The 21,477-nt window shown below is 37.3% G+C and overlaps 1 protein-coding gene across 2 annotated transcripts in view; it reads left to right on the forward strand.

Annotated features, from left to right (window-relative positions):
* The window catches only part of LRRC49 (leucine rich repeat containing 49), a 168,699-nt gene that overhangs the window by 1,608 nt on the left and 145,614 nt on the right, over positions 1-21,477 (forward strand). Inside the window, exons 3-7 of one of the 2 annotated variants that reach the window (XM_059180546.1) lie at positions 1,508-1,595; positions 6,588-6,785; positions 7,132-7,234; positions 11,092-11,295; positions 17,899-17,965. In XM_059180546.1, coding sequence (XP_059036529.1) covers positions 1,508-1,595; positions 6,588-6,785; positions 7,132-7,234; positions 11,092-11,295; positions 17,899-17,965 — 660 coding nt within the window. The remainder of the gene's footprint in view (positions 1-1,507; positions 1,596-6,587; positions 6,786-7,131; positions 7,235-11,091; positions 11,296-17,898; positions 17,966-21,477) is intronic. The other variant, XM_059180547.1, reaches the window with a different exon arrangement.

Raw genomic sequence — 21,477 nt, forward strand, 5'->3', positions numbered from 1 at the left:
CAATTTTTCCTCCTTTGCCCAAGTTGGATAGCTCCAACCATCACAATTCAGTTTTTTCCCTAAAAGATTGTTCAGTAGATGTCACTAGGGGAACTCTAAAGTGAAAGACAGAGTTTACAAACAACAGCATGAGGAGGGTAAGGAGGGGCATGAAGAGGGTTGACGGAAGGACACCGTTAGTCGAGGAGGCAGTAGTTGATTACATTAAATGTGAAAATAAACCCTTGAAAAATAGACCATTTGATCATCTTGAATAAATAGCAATTAGCTAGATTAATTGAAAATATTCTTTATTATAATTGGACATAATGGATCCTTGCCAAAGTTTTGCTAATTGATTTTGCTGGAAAAATCCCTTTTTATCATTCTAATGTATTTCTTTTCTTTTTTTTTTTTTTTTTTAAAGATTTTATTTATTTATTCGACAGAGAGAAATCACAAGTAGGCAGAGAGGCAGGCAGAGAGAGAGAGGAGGAAGCAGGCTCCCCGCCGAGCAGAGAGTCCGATGTGGGACTCGATCCCAGGACCCTGAGATCATGACCCCAGCCGAAGGCAGCAGCCTAACCACTGAGCCACCCAGGCACCCCATTCTAATGTATTTCTAAGAACTATGTGCCTTGTCCAGATTCTTTTCAAACCATTTACTTTCTCTAGAGTGGACATATGTTCTGAGAAAATACCTTCAGCTCATATAATTCATAAAGTTATAGAACAAATGCTGTTATAATGTTTATTATGGATGAATCAGAAGCATATAACTCTTTTATGATACATATTTAGGGTTTTTTGGTGGCTAATCACGAGGTTGTTTTTTTTTTCCCTCAGTCCTATCAAATAATTTAAAATCAATTTAGAGAATACCCTTCTTAGAAGGTTTAGATATACAGTTTTATTACACTTGGATTCTTAAAAGGAATTCTGATGATAAAAACTGATATTTTTTCAACAGAATTTACTTTTTGTTATATGATTTTTGCTTTTGTTTTCTAGAAAATGGTTCTTTTAATCATTGTATTTGTGGTGAGCGTATGGAGGAATTGCAAGTGGTTTATAGCATAGTTTCATCTGACCCCATGAAATTGACTGTGTGTGTGCGTTTGTGTGTGCACTAAAAACTCTTAACATAAAAATTTCCATTTTAGCCATTTTAAGTTGTACAAATCTGTGATATTAAATACATTCATAAGGTTGTGCAGCCATCAGCAGTGTGTAGTTCCAGAACTTTTGTCACTCAAAAGGGAGTCCCTGTACCGATTAAACAATCACTCCCCATTCCCCCTTTCCACTCCCTTTGAAAACCACAAATCTATTTTCTGTCTCTTTAGATTTTTTTATTATCAGTTTTTCATAGATGGAATCCTATGCCATGTGCCATTTTATGTCTCTCTTCTTTCACTCAGCATGTTTTCAAGGTTCATCTGTGTTGTGTCTTGTGTCAGTATTGTACATAATTTTATAATTATCTTCATGACTTACTGTTAAATTTCCCCCCAAATATGTCTTTTAGGTTGAATTCAAGCTAAATAAAGAAACGCCATCATTCTCTGGTCGACTCTTACAACATGATCTTGAAAGAAACTACTCAAGTAGACAAGGTATTGTCAGCAAGTAGAGATCAGATATGTCTTATCTTATTTGAGTAATATTGCTTAATAATCTTGACTACGTAAATCCAAATAGACCTGAATTAAAAATGAAATGGTTCATTAACCAATGGTTCACTGATCAAATTGGTTTGGTATTTATTTGGATCAGAATTGATTTTATATATACAACATGGTAGATTATTTCCAATAGAAAAAGCAGTTGTACTGTAGTTCGAGGCTGGGTTATGCACAACAGAATGGGAAGGAATCTTCCAAATACTGTTTTAGAACTAGGAAAAATGCCTACCTAATGAGGGTAAGAGTATGGGAACACATATGTCTTGTAAATAAGGGAACAGTGGAAAGAGTGAAAAGTCAGGAGTAGAAAAGAAAATCTCCCTTACTAACATATGTAATTATAGATATTTATATCAAAGGCCTTACACTTTAGTGTGCCATCACCTGAGGTTTTATTAGAAATGCAGGTTCTTAGTACTCCCCTTCCTTTCTTCCTCTTCCCCATTCTGATTTTGTAGGTCTCAAGTGGGATTTGGAAGTGTGCATTTTATTTTTTTAATTAATTATTTTTATTAACATAAATGTATTTTTTGCCCCAGGGGTACAGGTCTGTGAATTGTCAGGATTACACATTTCATAGCACTCACCATTGCACATACCCTTCCCAATGTCCATGGAAATGTACATTTTTAATGTCTCAAGGGATTCTGACAGATGTGGTTTGTGGACCACCCTTTGAAAAACAGTGCCTTATATGATCTGGTTATATTTCTGAAATGAGTTTTTCAGTTCAAGGAGAAATTTCCTTTAGACATTTGAATGGTTAGTTGGCTGTTAACAACTGCTAGCCATCTGTAATGGGCTAATGTTAAGCACTACAGAATCCTTATATATTGTACTATCTGCACCTCCTAGGAGTTTTATGAGGGGGTTGATCTGTATAGGCAGGCCCAGATTGTTCATCTCATTACTGCACGAACGTATGGTCATCTTGAATGTTGGATTAGTTTTCTTTTTTTGTTTTGTTACTTTTGGACTTTCCTCTTAGGCCTGTCTAATTTGAGATGACTTTTTCTTTTTCTTTTTTAAAGATTTTATTTTATTTTATTTTATTTTTTTAAAGATTTTATTTATTTATTTGACAGAGAGAGATGACAAGCAGGCAGAGAGGCAGGCAGAGAGAGAGGAGGAAGCAGGCTCCCCACTGAACAGAGAGCCCGATGCGGGGCTCGATCCCAGGACTCTGGGATCATGACCTGAGCAGAAGGCAGAGGCTTAACCCTCTGAGCCACCTAGGCACCCCTGACTTTTCTCTTTCTTATATCCTACAATCTAGTCTTGGCCAACTGCTAGACATGGCATCAATGTAACTGCAGTTCCACACTACGGGGAGCATCTGTCTTGCTCTCTTCGGTTCAGTTCACTACATATTTATTGAGTATATGCTATGTGCTAGATATTGTATTAGGAGCAGAGTTATAACTGTGAAATTGAGAATTCTCAAGCAAGATTCTTTATGTTTGCATTACGAATTTCCTTAACATTTTTATATAATAATATCTTATATGTGTTTTCTAAGTCCTGAGTCAAACTTACATACTTTTCCCAACCTATTCTCAAGTTAGAAGAAGAGTTTGTCATACAGATTTCTGGATGACTGGCCAGGTAAATTTATTTAAATGATAAGGTATTACTAGAGATTTGCTCTGAGGAAATAGAATAGAGCACTGAATTGTGAACCTAAGAGATAAATAAAGTTTCATACATAAGTAATGACTCATGAAATACAAAATTCTTTAGGGAAAAATAAAACTTTTTTTTCATTGAAGGATTTCATTCAAAATTGTTCTCTGTGACAGGCTATTCATTTATACCCTGTTCTTTCCAAATGTGCATCCTCCATAGTTCCAGGCAATTTCATGCAAAGGAGACCCATGTGGCATATAGTTGTTTTTTTCTACTTATGTACTTACCATTCTGCCTGCAAAGACATAAAACTTTGGCAAAATTATAAGTAGCATTTATCAAGAAGGTTTGGGAATTTTTCTCTAATAAACTGCATTCTGATATCTAATCATAATTTCACCCATTTCCCTTTTTTCTCAATTTTTCCAAAATTAATTAAGCTTAATAGCCCATCAGCATAAATTAATCAATGGTACTCTCAGTTTAAAGGAAAGAAGCTGAATATTTTAGTTAGACTGGTAAATTTAAAACTTGGTATGTATATTTTTTGGGGCTTTTTAGATTATTGTTAAATCCTTGGGATTTTATAAGTGCCCAGATATTCCAAGGATACAATAAAATCTCAGTTAACCAGAATTTAACTTATTAGCTCCCTTAATTAAGAATTCCAAAATGTGTATATAGAGAGGAAGATTCAGGGCTTCATTCTTAAAATCATGATAGATCAGTGGAAAACCTAGAATCAGTATCTCAAAGGTAAGGCTGAGTGGCCAGTCATACAGGACCATGCACTGTATCATCCATCCACCCATCTTTCCATCTATCCACTTACCCATCCATTTACCCATCTGTTCATCTGTGTATGTAGTATGCAGTGCAATGAAGGTTCTTTTTGAATATAGACCGTTATTGAAAGAATGGTCAGCATTTTTTTTTAAAGATTTATTTATTTATTTGAGAAAAAGAGCATGAGATAATGCAGGGGGTGTGAAGAGGGAGAGAGAACCTCAAGCAGACTCTGCACTGAGTACAGAGCTTGACATGTGGTTCCATCTCACGACCCTGAGACCATGACCCTGAGATCATGACCTGAGCCGAAACCAAGAGTTGGGCACTTAACCAACTAAGCCCCCCAGGTGCCCCCAATCTGCATTTTTATACCAAAATACAAGACTTTGATTTTCTTTCTTTCTTTTTTTTTTTTTAACAGAAATAGCATATGCGAAATAGATTTCCACTTAACTTTTAGTAAATTGGAAAATCAATTAGTTTATTGATTCCTTGGATTCAGGCAAGAATATAAAGAATGTAAAATGAGGTCTATCTCCCAAAGAGATCACAAATTTGTGGGGAAAACAGGGGCTTCATATCCAGTAAATTAAATAGTGACATATGAAATAAAGGAAATGTTTCAATTAAAATTCTGCCACATTGTAATGTGGTTTATATGTAGGGTGAAACATCCCACAAATATATGTAGGTGTTTGATATACAAATCCATATTTGTTTGATATACAAATATATAAATATATGTGCATATATCTGCATAAGTATGTGGATGTGTCAGTCATAGATCACTCGTTTCCAGTCATTTAAAGGATCTTGTTTGTAGGTTTTCAGGTGTTTCTTCCTAATTGTTGTCATTCGTTGCTGTATCTTGAGAGATATATATCACACTGATCGTGATAGTGAGCTCCTCGAGGGGATAGGTATTATGACTTCTGTGCATAATAGGAACTGAAAAGTGCAAGGATAAAATTTGTCTTGAGCATAAATGAATCTTCACTTTGATTATTTCCTGTATACCCCAAGTCTTTGAACGTTTCAGTCTGCCTCTTAAATTGAGGATTGGCTTGAAGCCTTAACAAAATAATTTAAAAACCTGACTCTGATGCTAAAAACAGAAATCAACGTTGTCCATTGGTTGGAGTTTTACCTGTATCATCTTTAGGTGGACAATTATACCTTACTCAATTAATCCTTAGACTAATTTTTGTTTGTTTCTGTTTTTTTTTTTTTTTAACTGTCTGAATTTTAATTTCCAAATTGGTTTACTGAATCGTGGTTGCTTTGGTATCCTGCTAGGCACTGAATCCTGTCACAACAGCAGTTCATTGGTGAACATGAGGCCAGTTCTGAGTGATCTACTTGAGAACATCATTGTTAGTTATCTTGATGTTTCATGATACTTAGAAAAGTGGAATATGAGCACTGGTTATTTTGTGCAAGAAGCTAGGTGTGTGATATTTCAATAGATACTTTATGCTTTGTAGACCCATAGAAGCTAGCAAATATTGTTGATTGACAGCTTTTTAGTAGTATCTATATGAAACTTGATGTTAAGTTTTCATCATATTGTCTCATGGTCTCCCAAAGAGTATGTTAGTTTCCTAGATTTGGTTTTTTCTTTTCACCTATTGGTCTGTTTAAGCAGAAGAGCTCTGTGGTAACCACAGTTTCTGTTTTACTGCTTATTGCTCCTGTCAATATCAGTTGCTTCTTTCAGGAAATTTTCTCTTTATTGAAGAAAATATAGTAGATTTCCTCTGAGGTTCAAAGTGATCCCTTTGACCCATTACTCAAATATTATCTCATTTCTGGAACTTGGTAGCATCTCTTCTTGACAATTCTACATTCTTCTGGGTCCGTAGAATATACCTTAATATCTACCTTTCTATAAACCCGTCTTCTTCTTCTTCTTCTTCTTTTTTTTAAGATTTTATTTATTTATTTGACAGAGAGAGATCACAAGTAGGCAGAGGGGCAGACAGAGAGAGAGGGGGAAGCAGGCTCCCTGCCGAGCAGAGAGCCCAATGTGGGCCTCAATCCCAGGACTCTGAGATCATGACCTGAGCCGAAAGCAGAGGCTTAACCCACTGAGCCACCCAGGCACCCCAAACCCGTTTTCTTAACTGGAAAATAACTGTCACATTTATGTGGGAATATATAATAGATACTATTTTTTATTCTGTATTTTGTGTACATTGTTATGTATAGTCTATTAATTTCATATGTGTTTGCCAGTTAGATTGAAAGCTACTTAATGGTAGTCAGGATTATAGGACCAACAGCCTATAAACCTCATAGGAGTGTCATAGACCCTGTAGAGCCTAATTAACTAAAAATGAACAATATTTGGCCATATCCATTGGTCTCTACAATATTTTCTACTAATAGTGGCTGAACATACAAAAAAAAAAAGTGATACATCTGCTATCCAAAACTACTTTCTCTGTATTTCCAGTAGGAAAGTCATGTATTGTGTAGTTTTGTGATAAACTTTTTGATATTTTGAAGGAGATGGAAGAGTAATAAGCCCTTCGCCTCGTAATAAATCATCATGCATCTCATCCACAACAAACGTGACAGAACTATGTGGGCTGGAAATGAAAACTACCATGAGCTCCTTATCAGCATTTGGAGATTCTTCCATTCAGACACCTTCAAAGTCCAGAATCCGGCAGGGCTGTCATAGTGCTGGCCCAAATGTATCTGGTAATAAGGGACTATCATCTCAGCTTTAAGAAACTTAAACTTCAGTATTAGGAGTCAGCCTTATAACGGGGTAAAGATAGTACTAGAGTAGTTCTGTACTTTCAACCAATCTATAGGGCAAGGGAAAAATTATTTGGTATATACAGAACATGTAGTTTTAGGGTTGAGGAGGAAAGAAACTCAAATGTAGGAATTAATTTTAAGTGTAGAGAGGTATGGAAATTGTAGTTTCCAGAAAAGATATTTGTAGGTGCCAAAGTTCTCCAAATATAAGGTGACTTTAGTTTCAAGATTTTAAAGTTTTTTTTTTTCCTTAATCAAGTAATTTGTATATCCTTTTCAATAGGTGATCATATCCATCTGGCGAGCTCATCAATGCCATCATTTCCCATTCTGCAACGTTCTTCTGAAGAGAAAATTCTTTACTCAGACAGGTTGACCCTAGAAAGGTGAGGACAATTTCTTTTCTTTTCTTTTTTTTTGACCAGATAATACATAAATTACAAGATTGGAAAGATAGAAAAGGCTTTCTCTCTTTTCTTGCTCTCTAGCTCCCCAGTTCTCCCACATAGGTATTATCACTGTTCCAATTTTTTATTTATCCTTTCAGGAGTGTGGGGTGGGATTTTATAGCTGTGTAATGTAACAGAGCTTACCTATACCCTGAAAGAGTAGTATAGCAATTCTAGACTATGACATGGATTAAAATGGACTTTAGGATAGAAAAACTTACAGTATAGTCCTCATATGGGTCCTTTTGGGCCCTCTTGTACTGAGTTCCTGTTGCCTCACTGGCCTGAACTCATTTCTCCTTCATTCACTTTGCTGAAGTTACACCTGCCTCCTTGGTGCCACTTGAATACAGCAAGCATGCTTACACCTCAGAACTTCTGCACTCGATGTTCTCTTTGCAAAGAATGCTGTTCCCCCACATATCTGTAGGCTTACTCCCTAATCTCCTTCAGGTCTTTACTCAAATGTCATCATGTCAGGGATGACCTTCCTGAGCCATCATCTCCAGAGCTACATCCCTTCCACCTTGACACTCCCCAACCCCCTTCTCTGCCTCATTTTTCTTCTTAGCATGTATCACCCTCCAACATTTGTAGTATTTTACTTATCAAGTTGATCCTTTGTCTCCTCCTACTGGAATATAATCTCCCCAAACACTGGGAGAGTTTTTCAGTTTTGTGTCCTGAGCACCTAGAACAGAGCCTGGGACAAAAGAGACTAAAACATTTTGAACGGATGAATATATTTAAGATTTGATCCCTGGCTATAAATCTAGGAAGCCCTTGAACCCTCTTTACCCTGTCCTGGTATAGCCACTCTGGAAAAACAGTATGCAGGTTCCTCAAAAAGCTAAAAATAGGGCTACCCTATGACTCAGCTATTGCACTACTAGGTATTTACCCAAAGGAAACAAACATAGTGATTCAAAGGGACACATGCACCCCAATGTTCATAGCAGCAATGTCCACAATAGCCAAATTATAGAAAGGGCGCAGATATCAATCAACAGATGAATGGATAAAGATGTGGTATATATCTATCTATATCTATATATATGGAATATTTTATGTGTGTGTGCGTATCTATATCTATATATCTATATCTATCTATCTCTCTATATATGATGGAATATTACTCAGCCATCAAAAAGAATGAAATCTTGCCATTTGCAATGACTTGAATGGAACTAAAATGTATTATGCTAAGCCAAATAAGTCAGTCAGAGAAAGACAAATACCATATGGTTTCACTCCTATGTGGGATTTAGGAAATGAAACAGGTGAACATAGGGGAAGGGAAAGAAAAATAAAATAAGAGGAAAACAGAGAAGGAGACAAACCATTAAGAGACTCTTAATTATAGAGAACAAACAAACTGAGGGCTGCTGGAGGGGAGGTTGGTGGGGGGCAGGGGTAATTGACTGATGGGCATTAAGGAGGACACTTGATATAATGAGCCCTGGCTGTTATATAAGACTAATGAATCACTAAATTCTGTCCCCGAAACTAATAATATGCTGTATGTTACCTAAATTGAATGTAAATAAAAAATAAAACGAAAATAAATCTAAGAAGCCCCTGACAATAGAATGGTGGATGAACATCCCTATCCTATCTTAGTGCTATAACCAGTCTAGGAAAACCATCACTGTTATGCATACCTTTAGCTTAGCAGTGCCTTTCCAAGAGCAGTTTTTGTTTGAATATTTTATTTATTTATTTGAGAGACAAAGAGTGAGCAAGAGAGAGAGAAGTGGAGCAGGGGCAGAGCGAGGGGAAGAAGCAGACTCTCCAGAGCTGTACAATGGGGCTTGATCCTGGGACTCCAGGATCATGATCTGAGCCTAAGGCAAATGCTTAACCGAGTGAGCCACCAAGGCACCCCCATTCAAGAACAAATTGTTAAGCAAACTTCTTACATTAGCATTGCACACCTGACAGTGAATTGTCTTAGACCATCTTTGTGTATAGTTGGGAAAATCTCTCTCGAGGGTGCAGTGTGTTGTATTGTAGGCGGAGCAGAGGGCGCTAACTCTCAGGACAGTTTCGTAGTATTGGTGTTTCAGCATCAAGTAGGAAATACGGAGGCACAGGTATTGTCCAATATACATCTGGTATTAGGGCCGAAGTGTAGCAACTCAGGGATTTTGTAGCCAGAATACTGCCCCTGCCCTGAGAAAGCTCTGGCTCATTGTGTGTGTGTGTTTGCTTATTTTACTACATGGCAGGAACTTAGGGGTTCAGGAGGTAGACAAGTGAGCTTGGGTCTTAGTCACCCAACTAAGTCGAGTTTCAAGACAAGTGAGACTTGGGTCTTAGTCACTCGATTTAGAATCTGAGAAAGTGACTTTATTTCAAGCTATAGTAACTTATATGAGAGGGAGGTCCGAGATTATTTATTTTCTGTTCTCGGTGATGACTGACTCAGAAATTGGATGAGCTAGAAGCTGGGGGTATTGGTAAGTTTAATTGAGAAACAGGAAGACTGAAGCAGGAAAAATGAGACAAAGTTTTTGTCTAAGCTGATAAATATATAAATTTTAAACTAGAATACTTGTCATATATTAATTTATAAGTTATAAGAGAAGGAAGAAATGTGATAGTATTGAATGCATGAAATGAATTCTAAATACTAAGTACACATTAAAACAATTCAACTATTGTCCATTATGTTTTACTTTTTCTTCTATTATAAACCAATTTTTTCCAGGGTCTGTGTTTTTAAACATCGTATCTTTGTCAACCGTTTGTATTCAGTCGTTTCTTTGTTCTAATCACATTTTCTCTATAAATGAGGACGATTCTGATCCCATTCACAAATTCACTCATGCTTGTAGAATTCTGATTAATTTTCTTTAAAGGTTATATTTGCTTGATTTTCACTAAAAGAAAATAGTTCTAGTCAGCCTCTCCATTAGAGTTGTCCACACACTGATCAAAGCAGCGACCTTTTCCTTGCACACTGTTGAAAACCTCAGAGTGGAATCACTCCTCTCTGGCCATTATAGTAGTGGAATTCTTAGAGCCCTGTACGTATTTACTTCACATGTAAGACATAACTTTTTGCATAATAGAGGCTTTCGTGTTTCAGATATAGCTGAAAGCTCATATTAGTAAGGTTTCATCCTATCCTATAGCATACTAACTGTTCCGAAAAGTCTAAAGTTAATGTTGAACATGTAAACATTCTTAAAATCTAAGCTTCTGGGAATATGTGTTATAAGGACTGCCTTCCTATTAATGGATTTCAGGGTAAAATTGTTTCCATCAAAGTGAACTGTAAGTGGCTGAATTTCTCGCTTTTCCTAACATGTCATCCAGCTTAAGAGTCTTATTTTGTGAGAGATCTGTGTATAAATTGTTGTGGTTTTTTTCTCCAGTGACTTAGTTGCCTGGGCAGTCTTTGTGTCAGTGACTTGATGGCAAGGGCCTCTATTGCGTTATGTGACATGGCTCTTTGAATAATTTCAATTTTCAGAAGGTAGTTACATTGAGTGTTTTGTGGTGTTAAGCCAATTTTATGTGAAGTAATCTATATTGGAGATTTTTTTTAATAAAATGAGAGCTTAGACTTAATTTTCATAATTGCCCTTGTTGAAGTATATTGTCTTTAATAGAAATGATTTACAATTAGGTCTAGGATACTCAGTTCCTGGAGGCAAGAAGTGGTGCTTTTCATCTTTTTTTCTCCTAACAGTGTGGGAGCACAAATATACTATTAATAATATATGTAATAAAAAGAGGAAGCATGTTGTCACATTGAAACTTTATTCACTTTTTAAAATGTTTTCTAGGCAAAAGCTGACTGTGTGTCCTATCATTGATGGAGAAGAACACCTTCGTTTGTTGAACTTCCAACACAATTTTATAACTCGGATCCAAAATATTTCTAATCTACAGAGGCTAATATTCTTGGATTTATATGATAACCAAATTGAAGAAATCAGTGGGCTTTCTACTCTGAGATCCCTCCGTGTCCTTCTGCTGGGGAAAAACAGGTAATCTTTATAGAATAATAGATTTGTTTATTTACTTAGAGCTAATGTTGAGACTTCTGGTGTTTAGATACTCTTAAGAAACTGATAGATTGAAAAAAGATATAAATTGACTAAAATTTGGTAAGATTATTTGAATGAATTAAGATTCAGCCATATTTATTTTATGAGATTCAATTTGAGAGTCAAACCAAATAATATTTATTGAATATGTATTTTATTATTTCCATTGCTTCCCAGTGCCATATCTTAGGTGGAAGTAAATAGCAGACTTTGACCTTAACTTTATGTTTTCTTGGGCTATCTTGTAAGTGTGTGTACTCACTTTAGGCTTATGTGTGTTTCACCTATGGTTCCTCCCAGTGCTTGGCTGGGGTAGATATTTGGTATTTCATGTTTGTCACATCACTGATTAATTCTTGTTCAGATGGTGTTTTTGGTATATATTTAATATTACATCCTATATGAACTTGCTCAGTTCTTTTTGTAAGGCTCTATTATGTAGTGCAATTACACAATTTCTGACTAATTTCCTTGATACTCGTCTATGAGTTTTCTCTCCATTCTGTTTTGCTGGATGGCTTTGTGTCTACAAAGAAAGACTATTTAGTGAACTCCAAAAATGATTTTTATATTCTCAAATGATGAATTTTAGATATGGTATTATCCCCAGTATTATCCTCAGTTCCACTCCCTCCCACCTCCTCACTGATATAGCATGGATCTTGAATTTCCTCTTTATTCTCACTGGCCAGTGGTAACATAAGGAACTTTTTCCAAGATCATGCCCCAGAATCCTAGGCTCTTGTCTGTTCCCTGTGGTTTCTTGAAAGTTCCCAGCAATGTAGTTTATCAGCTATCCTTGGTTCAAGCGTTAAACTGAGCATTATGGTAGCTGGAGGGAATTTGGGGAAATTATAGGAGTATGGAGTCTTAGAGCATAATTGACCTCAGAGACCAGTTCTCTCATTTCATAGATGAAGAAATGGAGATGTAAAGGGACTTTGCAAGGTTAGATGTGTATAAACTGTACACCGTAGGAGTACCCCAGTGGGGCAATTTAGTAAGTAAGAAGTCAGCTTTTCATACATTTAAAGCATTACCTTCAAGGTGCTGCTCCCTGTTCTCTCTCCCACAGATTTCTTAACTAGTTCCTGATCCTTGGAGTTTTTTATTTGTTTATATTTATTCTTTAGCACAGTTGCTTTTATGCCTTCTTTTCAGGCCTGGAGTATTTCCTTGTAGCATTTTTAATCTCCTTTGCTAGTTTTTTTTTTTTTTTTAAGATTTTATTTATTTATTTGACAGACCGAGATCACAAGTAGGCAGAGAGGCAGGCAGAGAGAGAGGAGGAAGCAGTCTCAGAGCAGAGAGCCCGATGCAGGGCTTGATCCCAGGACCCTGGGATTGTGACCTGAGCCACCCAGGTGCTCCTCTCCTTTGCTAGTTTTAAACATAGTATCTAAGAGCTTCTCCTGGGTCCCAGTGTTTTAACTCAACTCTCAGTCTACTTTTCTTCCTGCTTCTACTTTGCAGCTTCTTAGGCTTCTTGGAAATGGCCTTTTAAAGTTTTTTTAAAAATAATTTGTGGCTCGGGGCACCTGGGTGGCTCAGTGGGTTAAAGCCTCTGCCTTCGGCTCAGCTCGTGATCCCAGCGTCCTGGGATCGAGCCCCACATCAGGCTCTCTGCTCAGTGGGGAGCCTGCTTTCTCCTCTCTCTCTGCCTGCCTCCCTGTCTACTTGTGATCTCTGTCAAATAAATAAATAAAATCTTAAAAAAAAAAACCTCTTTAAAAAAAAATAATAATTTGTGGCTCAAGGACACCAGTCCATCTGAGCTTATGACCTTGCCAGAGTTCTCTTTGCTCCTCCAAGTCTAAGGGACCTAATGCTGTTTTCTCTATCCTTACCTTGGTCAAGTAAAAGCAATCTAATGCAGTCTCTTCTTCCTCATTCTACTTCATCTTTTTGTTTGTTTTGTTTGTGTTTGGTCATATTTTACTTTATTTTTCACATAAAGAAAACAACCTTTCAGCAATTTTAGAGCTGTTAGTGTGCTCGAATAAAAAAGAAAGTCAGAAAAACAAGTTTCCATATTCTCCCCAAATGCGTATTTCTGAAGTATCAGAACAATGCAAATCTACCTCCTGTTCCTGGGTCAGCTCTGTGAGCTTTGAAGATCCAAATCTAACCTGAGGCAGACCTTTAGTGAACTTCAGGCAAATCTAGCTGAGAAATGCTCCAGAAGAGAGGAGCTCATTTGCTACCCTGTCTCCCCAGGTTCCTCTAGGATGAACTGTTGCCCCCTGCTGGGCGAGTCCAGGAAGTTTTCTCCCTCTCACTTTGCAAAGCAGCACCATCTTTAGTTCAAGACAGTGGAACCAGATGTTAATATCCAGGGCTACCATATTCCTCCAAGTTCAAGCAGCTCCAACAAAGATTTCTATCCCAAAGCTAGAACACCTGTGCTCATATTCTGTATGTGAGGTTTACGTTGTTACCGAAGAACACCCAGCCCCTCTGTACCACTGTGCTGCTGAAGTTCTTGCCATCTCACTCTTCTGCTTTCTGTGTTCCTGTTTGTCCTTGTGAGAGCTTCTGGAGCCCTCAGGATCACAGACTAACAGGCAGAACTTCTTTGCATTTTTTTCTGATCACCCAGAACTATAGATCCCAAATCTCCACCAGGCTCTGGGATTCCATATTCCTTTCTGGTTGCTTTTTTGAAGGTTTCCACTTAAGGATTTGTCTCTAACACCTGAAAAGCCTAGCCTTCATATAGATTCTGCAGTGGGGTCCTTATGCAGGTCTCATTGTCATAATGTAGCCTGCAGAGGTGGTTTCTGATGCATGCCTGGGGGTCTGTAAGTGCTGGTGTGATTGGTGAGCTTGTCTTTTCCTAATTTTAGTCCATTTAATGGGAGAACTTCCTTTTAAAAAACATCTTTCAGGTCATATTGAGAACTGACTAGGATTTAGCAGGTTCCTCAGATCAATACCTAATCTGACCAGTGGTCTCCTGGCCAACTGATACCTTCATCTGCCTCTGAATTCTTTAGAACTGGATCTTTTTCTTAGGTCATTTCAGGTGCTGGGGATAGGGAAGGAATCTATGGTAAAGGTAGTTCATGAAGACAAGACACCAAGATGTTTGGTTGGTCTTGGGTTTCACTGACACCAAGTGACTTACCTATTTTTTTCCCTATGCCCTTTCCTGGGCAATCCAAATCTGAAGTGAGAATAATATAGCCACTATGTGTCAAAGCTAAAAGAATGCTTGAAGTCCCAATATATAGGTAGTTTTTACTGGATAGCTTAACGGTATGTGAGGCCCTGGTGGAATTCTGTGGGAAAACTTACTGTACATGAAGGTCTATATGATTGAAGTACCTTAAAACTGCCCAGTTTCTGATAAATACAGAAACAGAATGCATTGATCCTCCAAATCAGAAAACTTTAGGCTGAGACAGTCTCTATCCCCCATGTATAATTTTCAAAATGTTAAAAGTAAAATTCTCAGACAAATGTAATTACAGGCCAATGTAATTATTATGTAATGTTGGTATATAACATTACAGAGTTTGGGCTATAATCACTAGTAAATAGTTAGATGATCCTTAGATAGGCTTGTTCACAGTGCTTTGATATGAACTGAAAGGACATGCACTCACTCCTTTGCCTTATTTCCAAATTTTGGTTATCTATGCTGAGTAGTACTCTTTCTTCTTCTTTCTCAAAGATTTTATTTATTTGAGAGAAAGAGAGATCATAAGCAGAGGGAAGCGGTAGAAGGAGAAGCAGACTCTGCTGAGCAGGGAGCCCTATGTGGGACTTGATCCCAGGACTCTGAGATCATGACCTACGCCGAAGGCAGAGGCTTTAACCCACTGAACCACCCAGACCCCAGCACTCTTTCTTCTATACTCACCATATCATAGTTTATAAAATTGGTTTTTATACCATGTGTTTTTCACTTGAATATATTTTATTATTTACATCTTCCCATATCATTAAATGTTCTTTGAAAAAACACATTTTTGAAAATATATTTTAAGTGTTATGTAATATAGACAGATGTGTAATAACTTATTTAATATTTCCCATGTGTTAGACATTTACATCGTGTCCCTCTCTCTCTCTCTTTTTTTTTTTTTGCTGTGATAATGCTGCAATAACTATCCTCATCCATAAATCTTTGTCTGCGTCTCTGGTTATTTCCTTAGAATATGCTTTAGTATTTTCTAAGTAGGTGAGTTCGTCATCATGAAACTCATATGAAAGGAAAGTTGAGATTTGATGAAAGAGGTCATATTTTAAGGATAATAATTCTCAAAATGTGATCTCTGGCCCAGCCGCATCAGCACCACCCAGGAACATGTTAGAAATGCAAATGTTTAGACCCAGTCCCAGAAACTCTGGAGGGAGCTCAGCAACATATAATTTAGCCAGCCCTGCAGATGATTGTGATATTCACAGAAGTTTGAGAACTACTGTTTTAGGGAATGTGAGCTTGGTAGTATCAAGGAGTTGCGTATAAGTCTCTCTAATAGCTGGGAGATCAGATTGCTGTTAGAGAGCATCACTCTTTCCTAAGCCATATTATTAGGGTATATTAATTTTCTCCAACTGTTCTAGGTATTTCAAGAGCAAAGCAGGTGAAGAACAACTATATTAACAGTTTTGTCTGTTTTCCTATCTGATAGTGTGGGATAAACTTGAGAAATTCTTTCAAAATACTAAGGAAAGGGACACCTGGGTGGCTTAGTCGGTTAAGCATCTGCCTTCAGCTCAGGTCATGATCCCCGGGTCCTGGGATTGAGTCCCATGTTGAGCTCCCTGCTCAGTGCGGAGCCTGCTTCTCCCTCTGCCTGCTGCCCCCCCTGCTTGTGCTCTCTCTCTCTCTCTTTCTGGGAAAAAACCCAATAAAATCTTTAAAAAATAAAATAAAATAAAATACTAAGGAAAAATAGGGATAGGAAGAACAAAAGATAAGATGGGGGTAGTGGTATGGTTGTGTGTGTATGTGAGAGAGAGAGAGAGAGAGAGGAGAGAAAAACTGTTGTCACATTGTGATGAGCCATAGTAGGTGTATGATAAATATTTTTATACACCCAATTGAATTAAATTGGTTATAGTGATAAAATTCTGGGTTTGGCAATGATGTAAGATGGCTTAGGTCACATGGAGATGGAAATTCTCGAAGTTTAAACTGGCATTGTGTTTGTGTGGCGATCAGCATGTATGAAATTTCAAGGAATGATCCAGGTTCTAGAACCGGTTAGGAAGGTGGAAATGGTTCTTTGAGGCAGTAAGCACTGACAGCAGAAATAAATAGTGATAGGCTGATGATGATCAAGGTAGATTACATGGGCTTCATTTCTGCCCTTTCTTTGCCATTGCTCCTTTCCCGCTACTGAATTATGGCAGTTGGAGAAAGTAGGATCTGTAGGAGGGGGAAAAAAGGGAAATAGTTTTTGTTTTGTTTTGTTTGAACTGTCCAGTTGGAGGCAGTTGGATGGGTAAGGTAGCCAGAAAAGATAGGAATGAGGGAGACAATGGGTGGGCCCTAATCATTTAGGGATATAAGAGAAGGCATTTTAGAGATAAATTTTTTTTAGTTTAAGCTTCTCACAAGATGGCAAATCAGAAATTCCAAGTATTCAGAAACTGAGCAGGTCCAGTAGAAAACATTAAAGTGGCGTCTAATTAGTCTCTGATAAATAATCCTCTTCTGAATACTCTCGTACAAAAAACTCATCCATTTAGTTAGTATGTGTTTACTTATTCATTAAACAAATATTTCTTGGGTTCCTACTCAGTTCCAGTCCCTTTTATAACTGATGGGGATAGAGTAGAGAATATGTTGAAGCTCACAATTTGGTTTGAGGAAGGAGATCGTAAGAAGGTAAACACATAAACAATATAATTTTAGGCAAAGATAGGTGCAGTGAAGTCAATTAAAGCAGGGGAAGGAGAGAGTAATAGGGATAGGAAGTGAGAGTGAAGGATGCTAAGTTCCAGGTGAAGAATGTTGCGAAAGAAGGAGCAGTTAAGGATAAACACCTCAAGGCAGAAATGATCTTGTCAGGTTAGAGCTAGTAAGAAAGCCCCTGTGGCTAGAGCAGAGAGATCCTGAGCCATGTTAGGAGATTAAGGCTGGAGGAAGAGTCAGCAGCCATAAGGTTTATGGGCTTGATAACTGAGGTAAGGAGTTTAGATCATATTCTGAAGGGAACCGCCTTAAATAAGTGCCTTGTCCTATGGTTCTTGGAAGTGGAATTGCTTTTGCCTAAAGATACAACCTTTAACCTGTCTTTGGGACATTTCCCCCAATGAGATTGCATCTTTAACATTATAATTAAGTCAATAGGAAGTATGTTTTTGTTTTATATTTATATATATAATATAATATATATTTTTATATAATTACATGTAATCTCTCTATACATACATATTTATATAGATTTGTCTATACTGAGCTCTCTATATATCTGCCTACTTATCTATGGAGAGAAAGAGTAAATTAAAATGAGTTATGTATGCCTTAGCATGTATTGATTTACAATAAATATCATACATCCATTTCTATTCTATTTTGTTTTTCAGAATCAAGAGAATTTCAAATCTGGAGAACCTCAAAAGCTTAGATGTCCTGGACCTTCATGGAAATCAGGTATTGTAAAGCCCCTTTGTTTCTTTCTTTTCAGGAAAAACGTCTAGGAAAGTTTGGTATCATAAAAGTAAGATTAGCTTACTGAGATTAATATATTTTGATTGAGTAACTGTAGTTTGTCCCTTTTTGCTATTGTAAGTTCCATGGAATGATTATATGAAAAATTTTTTTCTCCAGTTTATTATTGATGGACATTTGGGGCTGTTTCCTCTTGTTTGTTTGTTTTCTTTTAGGAATAGCACTTCTAAGAGCATTCTTGTATGGGTTCCTTCCACATATCATATGCATTCTAGGGTATAGTGTATGGATGTGTGTGTGTGTGTGTGTGTGTGTATATATATATATATATATATATATATATATATATATATTATATATAGGTATAATTGTTTTCCAGAGTGGTTGTGCCAGTTTATACTCCCACCAGTAAGGCAGGATAAATCCTGTTGCTTCATATTCTTTTCAACATTTGGAATTGTTATCCTTCTTTTTTTTTATGACTCAAGGATTAATCAAGTCATACATGCAAAACATACTGCTAATTGCATTAGTGAAATATCTATGTAAAGTCATCCCACAATTCTACAACTGTCAATTTAAAAAAATGGTGTTCTAGTAGTTGAAGGTCCAACCTTATATTCTTGCCAGTATGTAAGTTGTACAGAACTTCATTAGCATGAGCACAGGTTTCCAGAACCTCACAGACCCAGAGGAAGATGGTTAGGCAGAGCAACAGGAAGTGTGTGTCCAGGGGGGTGAGACAAAGAGGAGGGTCAGCTTTAGTCGAGGTACCGTGGTGGATCTGACAAGACAGGGATGTTAAGAAAGTTCATAGTTTAGGAATATCTAAAATATTTCAAAAACTGTGAAGTTGCAACACATCATTTTTGTACCTAGTTACTGGGGAACAAAGGAAAGTGCTTATTAGCTTTGAGTAAAGTAACAAGGAAACAGGAATGCACTTTTAACTAATCTACAAAAAAATTTCTAATACATTATCAGAAAGATTTTACAATACAGGGAGACAGTAAGAAGGGATTCTATAAGAAAAGCACTAAGTTAGCAACTATAGAAATGACCAGTTCAAAGATTAAATGTCCAATTTCAGGAGGGATAGCAGGTCTATGACAAAGTCTAAAAGGATGATGATACCAATCTTTCCTCATCACTTACTGCATTTGACAGAGATTAACCTTTTAAAATTTTATCCATGACACTTTTACTCAGTTTAATTATGCTGTGTACAGTGTAGTGTAAATCAACCTCCACATTTTGTCAAAATAACTGTCTTCATTCTTTGATCACTTCCTGTGCTGCACACACCCCACCCGGTGCGCCCATGGCTAGACCAGATACTTCATCAGAGGGATGTGGAGTAAGAAGTCTGTTTAAAATCTCAGTAGTAGCATATACCCTAAGTTTTTTTTTTTTTTAAAAAAATCTCACTATAGGAGTGCCTGAGTAGTGCAGTGAGTTGGGTATTCAACTCTTGGTTTCAGCTCAGGTTGTGAGATCGAACCCCGAGTGGGGCTCTATATTCAATGCAGTCTGCTTGAGATTCTCTTTTCCCTCTGCCCCTCCCCCACTCCCTAAAATAAAATAAACAAATATTTTTTAAAATTTCACTACCAAATAAAAAAGATTGGTCTAGAGAGTTTTGAGTCCTTATACTCATTTCTGTTATGATGTAAAGTCTAGTGTTAGGGAATGGATGTGGGCTGGTAAGTTACTGGTGTGCTAGATGGCACCATTTCATGGAGGAGGCTGTGCTGCTTTCTCATCAGAAACTAGTTAGGAAGTGTCTGCATTTCCAAACTTGAGACTCTGCAGTCTCTTCTTTCTTTTTTCTTAAGAAATAAAAATAAGAATTTTTTGGTAATGAACTATACCAAATGTGGCCAGAAAATATCTTTAGGTGTTAGGGTTTTAGGAGATTTGTATATTCTGCTTCATTCTTTTCTGTGATTTTCAGGTTTTATGATATAAACATGTCTTTTCTTTATTATGTTAAGTTAGCCACCATAGAGTACATCATTAATTTTTGATGTAGTGTTCAGTGATTCATTAGTTGTGGATAACACCCTGTGCTCATCACAACACGTGCCCTTCTTAACACCCATCACCTAGCTACCCTGTCCCTCCACCCTCTCCCCTCTGAAACCTTCAGTTTATTTCCCAGAGTCTATAGTCTCTCATTATTTTTCTCTCTCTCTGATTACCACCCCCCTTCAGTTTTCCCTCCCTTCCCCAATGGTCCTCCGTGCTATTCCTTATGTTCCACATATGAGTGAAACCATATGATAATTGTCTTTCTCTGCTTGACTTATTTCACTTAGCATAATCACCTCCAGTTCCATCCATATCAGTGCAAATGATGGGTATTATCCTTTCTGATGACTGAGTAATATTCCATTGTATATATGGACCACATCTTTTTTTTTTATTGTGTTATGTTAGTCACCGTAAAATACATCATTAGTTTTTGATGCAGTGTTCCAAGGTACCACATCTTTTTTATCCATCCATCTTTTGAAGGGCATCTTGGCTCCTTCCACAGTTTGGCTATTGTAGCCATTGCTGCTATGAACATTGGGGTGCATATGCCCCTTCTCTTCACGGATATCTTTCTATTTTCAAAGATACATCTGTATCTTTGTGGTAAATACCGAGTAGTGCAATTTCTGGGTCATAGGGTAGCTCTATGTTTAACTTTTTGAGGACCCTGCCTACTGTTTTCCTGCAGTCTGTTCTTAATGACAGAGATCTTGAATGACTTAATGCCTAGTGTTTTCAGCACAGCAGTACAACTTAGTTCACAAGCTATTTTGGCAACTCTTAATCCGAGCAAGAATAGGAGCTCTTGAAAAATAAGGCTTTAAGAAAGCTTGCCATTTTAGGGCTAAATTTTACTATAAGGTGAAAGTTTGAATACTTACACTTTAAACAAATAAAACCTAAAAATGACTGATTCATTTGAAATGGTTTTATGGAAAAAGTAATCTGTAACAAAAACTTGGCACCATGTGCAAAGGCTCCCATTTTTGAACAAAGCATATAGTTTCCAAGGTGGACAGGGCAGGAGAAACACCCAGACATTTACAGCAACAGGCATTTTCTCTTCCTCTTCTTGACTGGAGGAGGGCAGAGAACCCCTGAAGATCTTCATCCAACATTGTCTTGAGCCCTCACTGTGTGAGAGCCAAGCAGTTTAATGTTTTCCAGCACCCATGTCCTTAGCGATGGTCAAACCTCATGGCTAGGTGATGGGAATCGGCTTCTTCTCCTGCAGTTGCTCAATCACATCTTTATTGTCCTTGAGATCAAGTTTGACTCCACCAGGATGAAGGGGTGTTGGGACAGTGGTGCCATATTTTAGGGTACCCATGCTTGAACATTTTCAAATGATGCAGGGCTCACGAGAGAAGAGCAAATTAAGACCACATCTGTTTGTGGATAGGATAAGGGACATAATCGATCATTATATTGTCTAGCTGTATCCCATAAGCCCAGAT

Source organism: Mustela lutreola, chromosome 7 (assembly GCF_030435805.1).
Source record: "Mustela lutreola isolate mMusLut2 chromosome 7, mMusLut2.pri, whole genome shotgun sequence".
NCBI classification, from domain to species: Eukaryota; Metazoa; Chordata; class Mammalia; order Carnivora; family Mustelidae; genus Mustela; species Mustela lutreola.